This window comes from Lagenorhynchus albirostris, chromosome 16 (assembly GCF_949774975.1).
Source record: "Lagenorhynchus albirostris chromosome 16, mLagAlb1.1, whole genome shotgun sequence".
In the NCBI taxonomy this organism is placed as follows: domain Eukaryota; kingdom Metazoa; phylum Chordata; class Mammalia; order Artiodactyla; family Delphinidae; genus Lagenorhynchus; species Lagenorhynchus albirostris.
In genome coordinates, this window is record NC_083110.1 from 26,735,767 (window position 1) to 26,750,808 (window position 15,042).

Consider the following 15,042-nt stretch of genomic DNA (forward strand, 5'->3'; position numbering starts at 1 on the left):
AGCCCAGGGAAAGCCTGGTGAGAGACAGCCAGCTGGAAGAGAATGACAAGGCACCAGGCAATCATAGTTCAGTGTGACAGGTGGTCCCACAAGGGGTGGATGGACATTTTGGTAGCATGAGGAAAAATACTCCACTCAGGTTTGCTGGGTCCAGGGGCATCCCCAGAAGTGACACCTAAACTGAGACCTCAAAGAGACCCCAACAAAAATGAGTGAGGATGTGCATTCAGGTGCTGCAACCTGAAGCATGTGCAAAGCACCAAGAGGTAAGCAGGTGGTACATTCTGGAAACTGCAAGTGTATTTAGCATTTCTTAATTACATGGCATGTATGGGAACAGAATTAGAAGAGAGATGTCTGGAGACATGAGACGGTCTCAGAAAATGAAGAATCTTTATGCTTTGTCAAGGTGTTTGTCCTTCAGGGGTTGTAAGTGTTGGAGTGATGTGATGCGATTTTCCTTTTAGTAAGCTGTCTGGGGCCCGCATGGAGATTGGAGGGGGCAAGGCTAGAAGCAGAGAGACCATCAGAGGCCTGAGCAAGAATCCAGGTGAGAGGTAAGGTGGCTTGAACTTGGGTAGTCAGCAAAGATGAAGCTAAGTGAGCAGGTCTGAGCCCTGTTTAAGAGGTAGAGTTGGTAGGCCAATTGGAAGAGTGGCAGAAGTCCACCACTGACTTGGATGACAAGGCCTATCAGAGCCCTTCACTAAAATGGGAACTAGGAAAAGGAGTGGGTCTGGGTGGGAGGTGATGAAAAGTTCAGTTTGAAGCTCAGGTTCAATATTCAAATGAAGGTGGCCAGTAGGATACAGAGGTTCTGAACTCAGAAGAGAGAATTGGGCCACCGTAGGGGTCTGAGAGTCATCAGCCTAGAGATGTGAACTGAGGCTGTGGGGACAAGAGGACCCCCAGGAGAGCGAGAACACTGAAGGAGAGAAGAGGCAGAGGCCAGCGTCCTCGGACACCTTGATGTTTAAAGGTCAGCTGGAGGAGGCCAGGGCTGCATGGAAACAGCCAGAGAGGGAGGAGGAATGCCAGCCCATCTAATCCTCATAAATACCTCACGTACGGGTGAGGAACCTATGGGCTTTTTACATTGTTTTATTTTATTAGGGTACAAACAGTAAGAAACTCACAGCCAAATGTTGCCCCATCATATAACCGTCCCTCACCAGGAATTCTGGCATGTCTCCTCCCAAACCCCTGTGCTCTAGTTTAATGCTTCTGTTAGGTTTCTGTGACTTTAGTCAGTCCTTTTTGAAAGAAGAACGAAAGTGAAAAAACTGACCGGATTCAGGAGATGCTGTTTGTGCACAGCGAGTTTTGATAGTCGGTGTTTGATACAGGGTGGGCATGGAAAGGATGGTGATGCATTGAACTTTGGTCTTTACTCAGACAGTTGACTCAGACTCCACCTCTAGGCTGCCATCATGGGCTGGCAAGCCTTCTGGAGCCTCGTGACCACTGCCCCACAAACCACCAGAAGGTCTCCTGTCTTTATTATGATGAACCTTTTATTATAGAGACAGACTGAACTCTTTTCTGCATAAAGAATCTTTGGATTGGGTCAGGGAGATCCACCTGCTAAAGGTCACCACCCAGCTCTCCCTGCCTCTGCCTCAGCTAAGCCCCCACTTGCTAGTTACATCTCAAGGTGACCGGAGCAAGGTCCCCAGGGCCAGGCTGGTTGGGTGGGCCATGCTGGCTGGAGGGTCAGGGTTCCTGGTTGCCCACCAGGTCACAGCCGCCCCGTCTCCTGCCCCAGTCGGTTGTCCAGAACCTGGAGCTGCCGGAGGAAGCCTGAGTTGGGGCAGATATCCCGGTGCGCCTGCACTGTCTGGATGGCCTCCACCAGCGTCATGTTCTCGCAGATCATGAGGAAGGCCAGGACAACCGTGGCAGAGCGGCTCACCCCCATGGCACAGTGTACCAGCACGCGGCCTGCGGGGAGACCCAACCTAGCATCAGCTACCTGTTCTCACACCGCTTGCCCCTTAGGGAATCAGGGATGCTTCTGCCCACCTATCACAGCATCCTGGAGTACTGACACTGTCCTCATTGTCATATGGGGCAACTGAGGCCCAGAGAGGAAAGGGACTCGCTCAAGGTCACAAAGCAAGTTAGTGGCAGGGCGAAGGTTAGCAGCGGGACTCCCTTCTCCTGGTGCAAGGTGCCTCCTCTGGCATCCCTTGCCACTCTAGCACGGTGGGGAGTCAGTACTCCTGGAGTCCCCTGGGTTTGCAGGGGGTGTCCACCTCCCTCCCTTTCCCCCCAGTTCTGCCCTCTCCCCAGCCCCTGCAGCTCTACACTGAGGCCTCATCTTAGCAAACGCTCTTGAGCAGTTTTCTCTAGGTCCTGTACCTTTTGCCCAACACCTGGCCTCTTACCAAGCGACGACCACACTGGACCTTAGTTATATCTATGATTGTTGGTTTCCAGGGTGTCCCTGAAGGGGATGCTCACTAAATGGTAGTAGTGAGCCCCATGAGGTGGGAGGTTGCTGAAGGACCCCACCATCCATGCTCCTGGAAAAGTAGATAGCCCCAGACCCTGCCTGCACCCCACCTCCACCCCAGTGCCTTCCCCAGCAGCTGACCTTGGGGAATGATGAGGGCACTTTGGATGTATCGAGCAACGGGCAGAAAGTAGACACTGAGGTCGAAGAAGGGGTTGTCATCAGCCTCAATGCCATAGTACTCCAAGGGCATTCCACGGTAGAAGTTGGCACCTGTGTCCACCTGAAACTTTCCTGCGGCAACATTCACGATGTGGGTGATGCCCAGCTGGGTCAGCTTGTTCTTGTCCCGGGCTGCGTACCTGGGGGGGAGGGGCACGGGGGGAGTTGGGAGGTGGGGTAGAGCTCACTGGGTCAGCTCTGGCTGGCCTGGAACTTGCCCCCTTGCCTCCTCTGCCATCCTCCTCCAAGGGTAGACTGGAACCAGTGAACTGGCTTGGGTGAAGGGGCTCCTCTAGTAGGAGTTCAAGACTCCCTTTCACTCAGCCCAACTTTTCTGGAAGGCAGGTCGGCCACATGGCATCAGAAGCCTCGAAAATGTACACTTACTTTGCCCCAGCAGGTCTCCTAGGAACTTAAAGAATCCCAAATGTGCTCACAGACAAATGTAAACTGGATCTAATGTTTAAGATAGAGAAAAAGTGGGAAAAAAATCACTAAATAGCCTGTAAAAGAAGATTGACTATGGTATAGCTAAATGAAATACTACACAACCACTAAAATGTGGTAGATAGATGCTGGTGAACCAAGAAAGGTGTTGGTGCTATATTGAGAAAAATGGAGGATAACAAAACAGCACATTGTTTTAAAGTGTTTTAAAAGTATGCTGTGCAATTCCATTTAAAAAGTTTTCTATATAAAGCAGATTACAAGATGGGATTATAAAGCGATACCATTTTTGTATGCATTTTTAAAAAGTCAACAAGGATTTTATTACTGGTTATCTGTGTGTGTAGGGGGGATACATATTTGCCCTATTGTTAATAGGATATTGATCTATATTTTCTAAATATTAAGGAAAACATAAAATCCACATATATTCATCCATATGTTCTAAATTTTAAGAAAACTTTTGGGGAAAATGACTCACATTCCACTCTATATATACATCCTAGAGAAACGTGTGTGTTCCCAAGGCACATGTACTAGCTTCTAGAATCACCGTTTATAATAGCCCCAAAGTGGAAACAACTCAAATAGAATAAATAAACTATGGTGTATTCATACAAACGAATAATATATAGCAACCAAAAATGAATGAACTATAGCTACACGTAATGTCGGCGAATCTCGCAATTTTGAGCAAATGACGCCAGGCACAAAATACACAATATGATTCTATTCCTATCACTTTAAAACATAGGCAAAACTAACACAAATGGCGAAACTAAAAGGAAAAGCAAGGAAATTATTGTTTCAATACTCAATGATTATCTACAGGGAAAAGGGTTATGATGAGAAGGGTTCCACAGGGGCTTCTGAGGCACAACTAATATCCTATTTCTTGACCTGGGGGGTGAAACTGTTCGTTTATGCTCTGTGTACTTTTCTTAGGTGTGTTCTATTTCCACAAAGTAATAATAGTGTAAAAGGAAATAAACATGTGGAAAGAGATGGTTGGAGGCAAAGAGGGTGCCAACTCTGCCCCTTGGCTCTGGAAGAGGCTCCCCTTCTGTTCTCCCCAACACCCACTGTGGATCGTACTTACGCATCTCCCAGGAAGAGGTTGGGCCAGACTTCGTTAATGTGGCTCAGCACGGCAGCCCGACGGACCCACAGCAAGCGCTGCAGTGAGGCCAGCGTGGGTGGCTGATAGGGGGGCACCCGGACTGCCCCGTGGATCTTGGGCCTCCGGAGGTCCTGTTTCTGCAGCGAGTCCATCCTGGAACAGAGTGGAAACTGTGGTGGCGAGGGGCAGGCTCCCCGCAGGTGGGTCCAGCTGACAGGGAGGCCCAGGCATGGTGCAGTGCCCAGGTGGCACTAGGATGCTTCAGAAGGGCCTCAGTTATTTCACATGAGGTTATTAACCAGCTCAGCTGGGGCTGAGGCCTTTCCCCAGGGAACAAGGGAATCAACCCCTCGTCACCGCTGTGGAGCTGGGAAGCCCTCTCTTCTGCCCTCTCCAGAGGCCCCTGATGTTGGAAGCTTTTTTCAAGGGGTTCTTGGAGTTTCCTGTTTGTAACAACTGGTCAGTGCAGACCCCACCCCTTAAGTCTGTGGTTACTTGGGACTTCGTAGGGGTGGGGACTCCAGATGGCTGTGGCCCTCAGAGGGCACCTAGGAAGACCCCTGCCAACTGGGCAGCTCATCTCAAGCCCCCTTCTCCGCTACTTCCAGGGCTGGTCCTCAGACTCCCATCCCTGTAACAGGTGCTTGAAGGTCAGAGCCCATCTCTGGAGGGAGGGGCCTGGGCTATGAACTGACGTTTGTTAACACTTCCGTACTGAATGAGCTAATGCCTCTTAGGGGCCTGGTGCCTCACGCATGTTAGGTCCCTATCATACATAGGAGGAAGCTGAAGCAGGAACGTGAAGGTCACAGAGAATAATTTTTAAGTAATGCTCAGTCTTACGGCTGTTAAGGAGCAAGGCCGGGGTTTCAGTCCAGTTCTGTTCTCCTTCAGTTCCGTCCCCAAGCGTTCGAGTTACCACCTTCAGGGACTCCAGAGAATGGTCGCTAACTCATCTGTCTCTACAGGGGAGCCTAGTGCAGCTGTTCCATATCTGCCTATAGGCCCTGGGATTTCCTTCCTTACCCGCATGACTCAGGCCAGTGCTGCAGGTCAGGCCTCACCCAGGTGGGGTGGCTTGTGTCAGGAGTCAGCTGGCTGAGGGGGTCCGAGACCCTGCAGAGCTGGAATGTCAGTGGCACCAGAACCTGGGTCTGGTGCTGGGCTTGGAAGGAGTGCCTCTCTTGGCTAACTGTCCCTGGTCCCCTCAACCAGTAACTAGGGAAGGTACAAACTGGGAAGAACTTCTTTGCTCTTTGGTAGGCAGTGCCAGGGCCAGGAAGAGAAACGGGAACCCGGAAGGCCACCGGTTTGGCCAAGCTCACCCAGTGAGCAGTGGGAGGGCAGGGCGGAAGCGAAGGCCCGGCTTTCCCTTCCATCCCCCACTGTGACCTCTCAGGGCAGGCTGAACTGCCTGCCACCTACCTAGGGCATGGTCTGGGCCTGGGAGTCGGGGTGTGGGTGCAGGGACAGGACTCAGCACAAGAGCGGAACGGGGCCGGGGCAGGTTCCGCCCGGAACACAAACGCTATGAAGCAGCTAGAATTCCAGGTCCTCCCCTTGGAGCCCATGGGGGTGGGGCCTGAGAGCAGACCTAGGCCACTGCTGACTGAAGTGCAGACCTTCCAAACGCCCGGACCCCTCTCTGCTTGGTGTCTCTTTGCGATTAAAGGCTCTTGGCCCTGGGACTCCCCATGGAGATGGGAGGCTATGTGAACTGGTGGGAAGAGAACTTTAGAGGGAGCGGGGAGAGCCTGGCCACAGCTAATTCCGAGGTCAAGAGCAAGTCTTTGCTCCTGTCTGGGCCGCGGTTTCTCTTTCTCAACTTAAAGATGCTGGCCTTGCCTGACTTTAAGGAATCTCTGGAGGGTCTGACCTGAGAATGAGAGAGGAGAGCCTGGGTTTGCAAAAACTACAGGGTACAGCACAGTGTATTGTGTTGGAGTGGGGAGAGTCCAACAGCCACACTGGGCTGGAGCTACCAGCTGGGCCTGCAGGAGCCCCAGGTCGGTTGCGTTGGGGCTTTGGGAAGTCTGGCAGGCGCCACTACAGGCCTCTGAGCTTGGTGTGGGGTAAGGCTGCCACCCAGTGGCCAATTGGTGCCTTGCAGCCCCGCGGTGCCTGGGCACGGATAGCCAGGCTCCAGCTGAGACAGAACTTGTCCCTACTCCTCCTGGCGGCTCCTGGGAGGAGAAGGAGCCAGTAGAGGGATCAGGGATGAGGGCTGACCCCTCTACTGGCTCAGCCTCTTCTACTGGCTCACGCCTCAGCCTCTTCGGGGCTTAGGCCCAGGTCTGGAGAAGGGGGCTTTTTCCTCGGACTTAGGGGTACCCCTTGCTAGGCCTCACGTTGGACCTCACACCTGATGCTCATGGATGTACCCCCTACCTGTCTGCTCTATCCCACAAGGGTCCAGCCCACCTTTTCAGCCAAGGTCAGGCCTAGCCCCCACCCAGCGACTCATCCTTCAAGCTCCGGGCACACCCAAAGAAGGGAGCTGGTGCCTGCAGCAGCCCCCTGGTTTCTGCCATCCCCAGACCTAGATGCCGAGTGCCCCGCCTGACACCTCCTTCCGCATCTCCTCAGCCACCGCAGGGTGAAGCCTGGGCCCAACATCCAGCAGGGGCAGGGCCGGCCTGACTCTTCTCCCCCTTCCCTCTGGTACTCCTCCTGCGACCTTCCTGTGTCTCCTCCCTAAGCTGAGCAGCTGCCTCTGTGGGCAACGGTTTTCCTGAGTCGCTGCTGTTTACAAGTTCAGACACCTGTGTTCTGCCTTTGTTGGTGCCTCTCTGCGTCGCGCTCCCCGGTTGCCTCTGTTTCCCTGCCTCTCACAGGAGCTTGTCCTCCTCCAGCAGCCTCCCAACACACCACCCAGCACGCCGGTAGCCTCAGGCCAAGGCCCAGGCCTCTGCAGGGCAGGGGGCCTCTGCCATCCACCTCCTCCCTGAAGCTCCAGACGTGCTCGCCTGGTCCTCCCTCCTGTTCACTCTCCCTGCTTTCTCCTCCTCCCCCCAAGGTAGACCACAGGCACTGTGGCCACAGGACAGCTGGGGCTGGACATCTCAGGGCAGGACAAGTGAGGAGTCTGGTGAAGGAAGCCTTGGGGAGGGTGGCCGGCGGGTGGCCTGTGGTGAGCTGCCTGGGGCTCTGCACTCTGTGTGCAGGCCTTGGAGGAGGGCGGACCTGAGCCGAGTTCTCAAGTCTGGAGCTTGTTTCTGTGTAGTCTTCTCTGAGCTAGTTTTCTCAGTGGGGCTGCTGTGAGAATTCCATGAGATAAGAAATGTTCAAGGCACCTCCCACGGGGTCTTCCTCCTGGTAGATGCCCCATAAATTGTGCATCTTACTATTATTATCATCACCATTATTACTCTTTCCCTTTCAAGACTCAGCCATATCCCATGGGCTAATGAGGCTTGGTCTCTAACTCTTTGTATTTCTTGATTTTTCTTTCTCTGTCCAGCAATAATTATTGTATTCACCACTAAGGACGTACTGTGTATCAGAGCTAAATGCTTACATTTTTTTCACTGAATCCGCACAGTACCCTTATGAGGCAGATGATATTATCATCCCCTATGCCATAGGTCACACAGCCAACAGGCGTGGGAGCCAGGATTCAAGCCCAGGTCATTCTGACTACTCTGCTTTGTCTGTGCCTCTATCTCTGACCCAGTCCCTCCCCAGATCTAACCCACCCCCCCACCACACACACACACACACACACACACACACAGGCACAGGTGTCCTGGCCCTCATTACCCAGCATGCTCTGCAGCCCCCCTGAAATAGGGGCACTCACCCACCTGTGGGGGTATCTGGCCCAGGCTGAGGTCTTCTCTGACGGGCACTTTTTGCTCCCGGCTTCCAGCCGCCTGTCTCTGCACGCTTGATGCTGTTTCTATTTTTTGATCGGAGTTTAATTATAAAGCATGATGTGCTGCTCCCCTCCTCTGGCCTCCCCCTGCCACTCCCAACTCACCCACTGGTCCCCTGGCATGGTCAGTGCCAAGCCCTGCCAGGCACCTGGCCCTGCTGGGAGTAGAGGCAGTCTGGCAGGGGTCTGCCTGTGGTATGTGTGGATGTGGATGTTGCTTGTGAGGCAGGAAGAAGGAAGACTGAATAAGCCATTTTGAAAGGTCGGTTGGCCTTCAAGGGTGATGTGGAGCGTGGGCAGAAAGTTAAAGCTACAAGGATCTTCCATGGAGGGGGACGGGGAAGAGAACAGCCAGATCACACCCACACTGGCCGCACTGCCAACATCACAATCCAGGTCCAGGGGCCCTTGGTTGGGAGCTGAGGATTACAGGACTGGCCCAGGATAAAGATCCAGAAGACTCAGGCTGAGGGAAGTGGGGGCAGACAGAGATATAAGTGGAGTTCAGAGCAGGTCTTTGGAGCAGGCCCGGCCTTCAGTCAGAAGCTGTGTGTCCGCAAACCACTCTGCCCTCTGCCAAGCTCCTCCCTCCCCCAGAAGACATTCCTGCACAGGCCTCACTGCTCCTCGAGGCCAGTAAGATGGTCTTTAAAGTCCCTTCCAAGGCTAACGGCTCAGTGAGGGACCTTGGATTTGGGCCTATTAAGAACACTTCCTGCTCTCCAGAGACTCTCTTCATATACCCATACTTTAATACCCTTCCCCACTCATACTCCCAGATGACTGACACACACACAGACGTATGCATACCCGTAGCCACGCCTCCACGGGGTCTCTGAAGCCCGAGCTCCAGGGAGCTAGGGCTCAGCCCCTGCTGGGGCTCCCTGAGCCCTGGGGAGAGCTGGTGGAGACGGCCATGGCCAGGGGCCATCATAAACGCTTAGAATCCCCCCTCCCGTGTCCCCCCACTCCTGAGGGGGACAGGGCAGAGAACAGCCAGATCACACGCCCGAGGGGCCTCAACCAGGAGCCCCTTCCCACCTGTGAGAACTGGAGACAGTGGCTGAGAGGGGGTGCAGGCAGCAGGAGGAAGCGCACGGAGTTGCAGGCTCTAGGGCAGACCCCACACTGGTCTCTTACCATCTTCTGGGTACCCACCTGGGCCAGAGCCTCCAGCAGCACCAGCAGGGCCAGCGCCAGGGTGGCAAAGTGGCAGAGCCCTGTGGCAGGGAGTAAGGACCAGTTCTGGGGGAGAGATGAGCTCCATGTTACAGGCAGGTAAACCATGGTTCAGATTGGCTGGGACTCATCAGGGCAGGGACAAGAGCTGTCAGATAAGCCTGCTTCTGCCTTGAGCCTCTGTGTAAGGTCAAGTGGGTACGGGTGCCAAGAGAGATGAGGCAAGTTCGGGGCCCAGGGCTCATGGAGGGAGATGACCTCCCCAAAGCCCCCTCATCTCTCAGAGTCCCCAGCCCCAGGGCTGCTGTGTACAGTCACACAGGTTGCTCACTGCACAACTCCTGGGGCTCCAGCTGTTGGATGCACTCCCAGTAACTGTGCAATGCTGTAGTCCAAATGATTCTCCCAAAGCTGGCTGCCCGAAGGGAGAGATGCTGAGGGCTGAGGCCAGAGTATTTTAGGGCCCCAGGCCGCGGAAGTGGGATGATTGGGCATGATCAGAGATTTGCTCTTCTCCCAGGTTCCCAAACCTTGTTTAGAGGAAAGAGAGCAGGATGGGAACATGCCATTCCTGTCCGCCTCTTGGCTCCCACACCTGCAGAACTCCCCACGACAGTTTCCCGCCCAGCTTCACCCCAGGCCTAATCCCAACGCCAGCTACAACCCTCATTTTCTTCCTTTACACTCAGCCCCAAACTCTACACCTCGCCCTCCATCCTGCCCTAATCCCCGACCCCAAGATGCTCATCGTCCTGACAGCATGTGGGAAGGGGTCGATATTGCTCAAACGCTCCCCTTGGTTGGGCTGGCTGTGCATTCAGAGACAAAACCACCTCTTATGTGTGGGGGCAGGGGGAGATTCAGTCCATGCCCCAGGGAAGGTCTTGGCAGGAGGAGGAAGCTGCTGCTCTTCAAACTCCCAGGAGAGCCTAGGCCAGTGCCCCACTCCCACCTGGCAGCGGTGGGGCACAGCCAAAGTCAGGGTTGAGGAGAGATGAAGGAAGGAGCAGTATGGGTAGCAGGAGCTGGAGGCGGGATAGGGGGAATGGAGAGCAGCTCTGGAGGCTTAACCTTCCATCAGATGGCCCTTGGTGGGGATGTTGAGTGTGAGGAAGATGGGCTGTTGGGGACAGTTCCAGCCTGGGCATGATGGGAGAAGAAGGGCAGTAGGAATTCTGCAGCTCCTTCACAATCTGGCACCCTCACAGCCACTGACCCCAGAAAGAGGCACCCCTGCCTCTCCGTTGAGCTGGAGGAAAACACAGAGCTGACGCCAAAGAAATTGCAGCAGCACCTTGGCAACCATTTGTGGGCTGGGAGCCTGAGAAGCATTGTTGCTGCTAGGGGAGCCCAACTCCTTCTACTGGGCAGCTGGGGACGCTGGGGCCTCCGGCGGGAGGGAGGTGCCTTGGGAAGAGGAGGTATTGGGGATCTGTTCCCCTTAGGCAGCTTAAAGACGGGGCGCTATTCCTCCAAATGCACTGAACATGGAACAGGAGGAAGGCAGAAGGTAAATGGACAGACTTCAGGGAAACCTTTATGTCCTAAAGGGTCCCCAGGACCAGAGAGGGAGGGAGGTTAGGGAGGGGCCTTCTGTAGGTCTCTGAGATCACATTGGGTGGGGTGAAGGTAGACAGTGGGGTGCTGGGTCCAAGGCAGAGAACTGAACGGCGTGGCGACAGAAGAACTTTATATCAAGCAGGGCTTGTGCGAGGAGGTCATGGCTGGCGGCAGGAGCACCTGTTCTCCTTCCCTGTGGTGGGAATGGATGCTCAGGGCTGACAGAATTAACTAAGCTTGGAGCAATAGCTGCAGGACACTTTTTCCCTAGAGCTGGGTTCCAGACCTGAGGGGAGGGTGTGCAGAGGCATGGGAAGGGCCAGACAGCCCTCAGGTGCAGGACTGGCTGTGCTGCTGCCTCGGTGGGGTTCAGGTGAGCCCCACAGGCTTTCAGCCAAGGAGGCAGGACAGATCAGCATTAGGACCAGGTTGGAAGGCCTCACCTCTTCCATTTTATGCTTTCCACCCCTTTCCTTCCTAGCCTTTCCATCTTCTCTGGGTCTGAAGAATCTGGGTGGGCTGGAGAAGAGGGTCCTAGGAGAGGGGTGCCTCAGCCAGGCCTAGGTGAGACCTTGGATTGGTGAGGGGAGCCCAGCAGCTTGGGGAACGGGCCAGGCCCCCTTCAACCCTCTCTTCCAGCCACACACAGCCTTGATCTCCAACCTCTGAACTGGTCCCGTCCATGTCCCCTGCCAGCCCTCACCCAACCCCTAACTTCCAATCGTACCCTTGCCCTCTGCCCAGCCCTCACCTGACCTCTCACTGCTAACTGTACCCAGCCCCGGCCCCTCACGCCCTGCCCGACCCTCACCTGGCCCCTCAGCTCTGGCCTGCACCCCGCAGCTGCTGGTCCAGCCGGCAGAGCTGGTGGAGGAAGCCTCGGTTGGGGAAGGCCCATCGGTGCTGCCTCACGGCGATCACTGCCTCACGCAGGGACAGCTGCTGGCGCAGCATGAGGTAGGCGAGGACCAGCGTGGCAGAGCGGCTCACCCCTACCACGCAGTGCACCAGGACCCTGGCTGAGAAAGACATCCTGCTGAAAGACCCTTTCCCACCCACCAGCCCGCCCAGGGGCTGAGGTGCGGACCCAAGTTCCTTTCCCTCCTCTGCCCTGGGTATATTCTGTGACCCTGAGTAAATCATTCAGCATGGATGGGCCTCCATTTCCTGCTCTGTCAAATGGGCACACCAGCACCTATTATGCCTACCCTTGGGATGGGGTCCACACTCCCCAACGTGGCTCACAGGACCCTCTGTGAGCTGGCCCCTGCTGACCCTGCAGCCTCACCTCAGGCTGTCCCCCCACCCCCCAACTCTCAGCTCTAGGAACACTGGGTAACTTTCAGTTCCTTGAAGCTGTCATGGTCCCTGGCCTCCAGCCTTACCACATGCTATTTCAACTACCTGTAAACGTTTTCCCCTTCTCTTGGTCTGATTAACATCTAATTTGTCAGGTTTTGGCTGAGACATGGCTTCCTGACCACTCATGGTATCACTTGAATCACAGAGCAGCTCATCCTTTTTGCATGTGGCCCGGTGAATACAGTTGTAGAGGAAAGTCCCCCCCCACCCCACCTCCCTTTGCTCTTCACATTTGCCCACTCATCTGAGTAGCGCTTGTAATACTTCGCAGTTTGACTGTCTTTCCACCGGGGGCCCTGCCTTGCCTAAGTGTGGATTCCCAGTATCTAGCTCCGTAGCTGGCACAGAGAAGTTAATGGTTGGTGAATGAATGGTGAAGGAAAATGAATGTCAGAGTGCCTTGGATTGAACAGTGCTATGAGCCATAGTCTTGTCTTTCCCACGACACAGAGAAACTGAAGTCCAGAGAAGACACTGGCTCACCCGGGGTCAGGTGGCAAGGGACATGGCTCTCACCCAGGATGAACATGAAGCAGCTTCCCCAGGCTCCTTTGTTGTACCCCTGGTATTAGAAGATTTTTTCCATTCGGAAGTACTTTGGGGCAGAAGCCAGACATCTAGGTACCAGATAGCAATGTCCCAAGGCTGAGTGATACAGAAAGAACTGTTTTGTTGTTTGGGAGACCTGGCTTCTAGCCCCAGGGCTGCTCCTAGCTCGTGGCATGACCTGTATTCTAGGGCTCCGTTTCCCTATCTGTGAAGCAATGCTGTTGGATAAAGTGCTGGAACACTGAGCAGAGAGTTTTAAAAACCTGATGGCCCTTTAAAAACTAGGGGTGTGAGGACACTGATGTTTAAGGGGAAACTGGACATCCCCCCATGACTGAGCAGGATGCGATATGGGTTCAGACCCCAAGTCTTACCCCCGGGTGTGCTGAGGGCACGGTGGATGAAGTCAGCTGCAGAGGAGAAGTAGGCACTGATGTCGAACTCAGGGAGGTCGTGGGCTGGCACCCCCAGGTAGCTCACAGTGCTGCCGTAGAAGTCAGGGCTGCCCTGACAGTAGAGGCCCCCATGGGCAGCGTTCAGCACGTGGGTGATGCCCAGCTTCCAGAGCTCAAAGCGGTTATTTGCCGTGGCCCTGGGGAGGGGAGGAAGGGGAGCAGTGAGGTCCAGGAAGGCTTTGTCTGGACCCCCGCTTCAGAGCGATGAATCCATTAGGGTCCAAAAGGAGCCAGAAGGAACCCATGGGGTCTGCGGCTCACAGCCCCCCCATAGGAGCTTTCTGGTAGGGGAGCTGGTGGTCAAGGGATTTAGCTTTAGCCTCTCTTTGCTCCCTGAGGCAATCCACCCTTGCCTTGGCCAGGACAGGAAGGAAAAGGATTGCTTCGGCCCTGGGACCCAGCTGCACCTCCCTTCTTGCCCCATGCCCTACCATGCATATCTGGCCTCTCCTGGCCACTACCTCATACCTGCTTCTAATCTGCAAATATTTAAAGGTGACACCTCCCCTGATTCACCTTCAGTCAGCCTTCCTCACCCACTCTGTGTCCAGAGGAGGGAGGCTGGAACCGGAAAGGCAAGCTCTCTGTCCACCTCATCTCATAGCCCAAATCACCATTCCCCAGTCCTTCCCCTGCCCCAGACCCTCCAGTTGTTCTGGATGTGCCAGAAGACTCCGGGAACCTCTCTGGGAGCTCCCTTCTTTCAGGCAGGCAAAGTCTCTGCTCCCCCTGGTGGCTGCACCTGCTCACTGCACTGTCCCCAGTACAGAGGGGTCCTGGAGAAAGTCCCTAGCCTGGGAAGCTCAGAGAAGAACTATTGCCCTTATACCCACCCCACCCCCATCTCTGGTGAAGATCCCAGGAACTGTCTCTCCTTGTCTCCACCCCCTTATCCCTTCAGTCAGCTACCACTCACGCATCTCCTATGTAAAGGTTGGGCCAAACTTCGTCCACGCGGCTGGAAGAAAACTTCCCTGCCCTCAGGAGCTCCTCTAGTTCCAGGACAGTGGGGCAAGGCGTGACTTCGGCATCTCCCCTCAGCTGTGGGAGCGAGGCCTCCGCCATGGGCCGGCCCACCTGCCCCTCTGTCTCTGCGGTCACTCCTCTCTGCCTCTCCAGCGTCATTCCTTTCCTAGAGATTGGCAGGGACAGGTGAGACAGCAGCAAGTGACTCAGCAAGTCACAGGGGCCTCTAGAGAGAACAGGACATTTTCCTCCCCAGGCCACCCCCTAACCCCAAATTCCATGACAACATGGAATCAGACATACCTCTGCAAGTCACCTCTCAGCCTCAGTTTCTTCACCTCTGATGTAAGAATTGTGAGGATTAAATGAAACAAAGGATATTCTGCATCTAACACATAATAGATGTTTAATAGATTTAGACTCCTGTGTAAGGCTATTTGGTTCCAAGGACTGAGTTAAAGTAGAGATCTGGGGTGCAGAGGAGGTGATTGCCTCCAAGGATTCGTGATAGGAAAAGTTCTTCAGGCCTGGGTCACAAACTAAGTGGGAGCTATATGGCTATTGGATGAGCTTCTGGATTATGGGGCTCAGGGGAGGGTTCCTGAGTTATAGAGTCGGAGAAAAGTGGCGAGGAGGCATGGAGGACCTCATCTAAAGGGTGCCCACAGGGTTTATGGGGGAAGGTTTGAACAGTGGTTCTGTTATGAAAATGGCTGATTTCTCAAAAGAGAAGGCTAAAATGGGCTGCATATGTCAAAGGGGGGGAGAAGGGAGATGAAAGTTCCCCTAGACTTTCTGAAGAACCAAAGGGCTATCATCAGAAATATTTTGGGGAGGGGGAGGGAGAGTCCTC

General features: G+C 54.5%; 2 protein-coding genes across 6 annotated transcripts in view; one reads left to right on the plus strand and one right to left on the minus strand.

Annotated features, from left to right (window-relative positions):
• Window positions 1-15,042, plus strand: part of SAMD8 (sterile alpha motif domain containing 8) — an 82,338-nt gene that overhangs the window by 23,448 nt on the left and 43,848 nt on the right. The window lies entirely within an intron of this gene.
• Window positions 1,497-13,283, minus strand: DUSP13B (dual specificity phosphatase 13B). Of its 5 annotated transcripts, none has more exons than XM_060126230.1 (7): window positions 13,143-13,283; window positions 11,669-11,876; window positions 9,277-9,363; window positions 8,048-8,142; window positions 4,224-4,397; window positions 2,597-2,817; window positions 1,497-1,941 (listed from the first exon to the last, which is right to left on the minus strand). In XM_060126230.1, the coding sequence occupies exons 2-7, from the start codon at window positions 11,753-11,755 to the stop codon at window positions 1,739-1,741; spliced, it is 867 nt and encodes a 288-aa protein (XP_059982213.1). In that variant the 5' UTR covers window positions 11,756-11,876; window positions 13,143-13,283; the 3' UTR covers window positions 1,497-1,738. The 5 variants fall into 5 exon arrangements, with proteins under 5 accessions (XP_059982213.1, XP_059982211.1, XP_059982212.1 ...); XM_060126228.1 differs by having other exon boundaries at window positions 9,160-9,363; XM_060126229.1 differs by having other exon boundaries at window positions 9,160-9,363; window positions 11,669-11,872; window positions 13,143-13,282.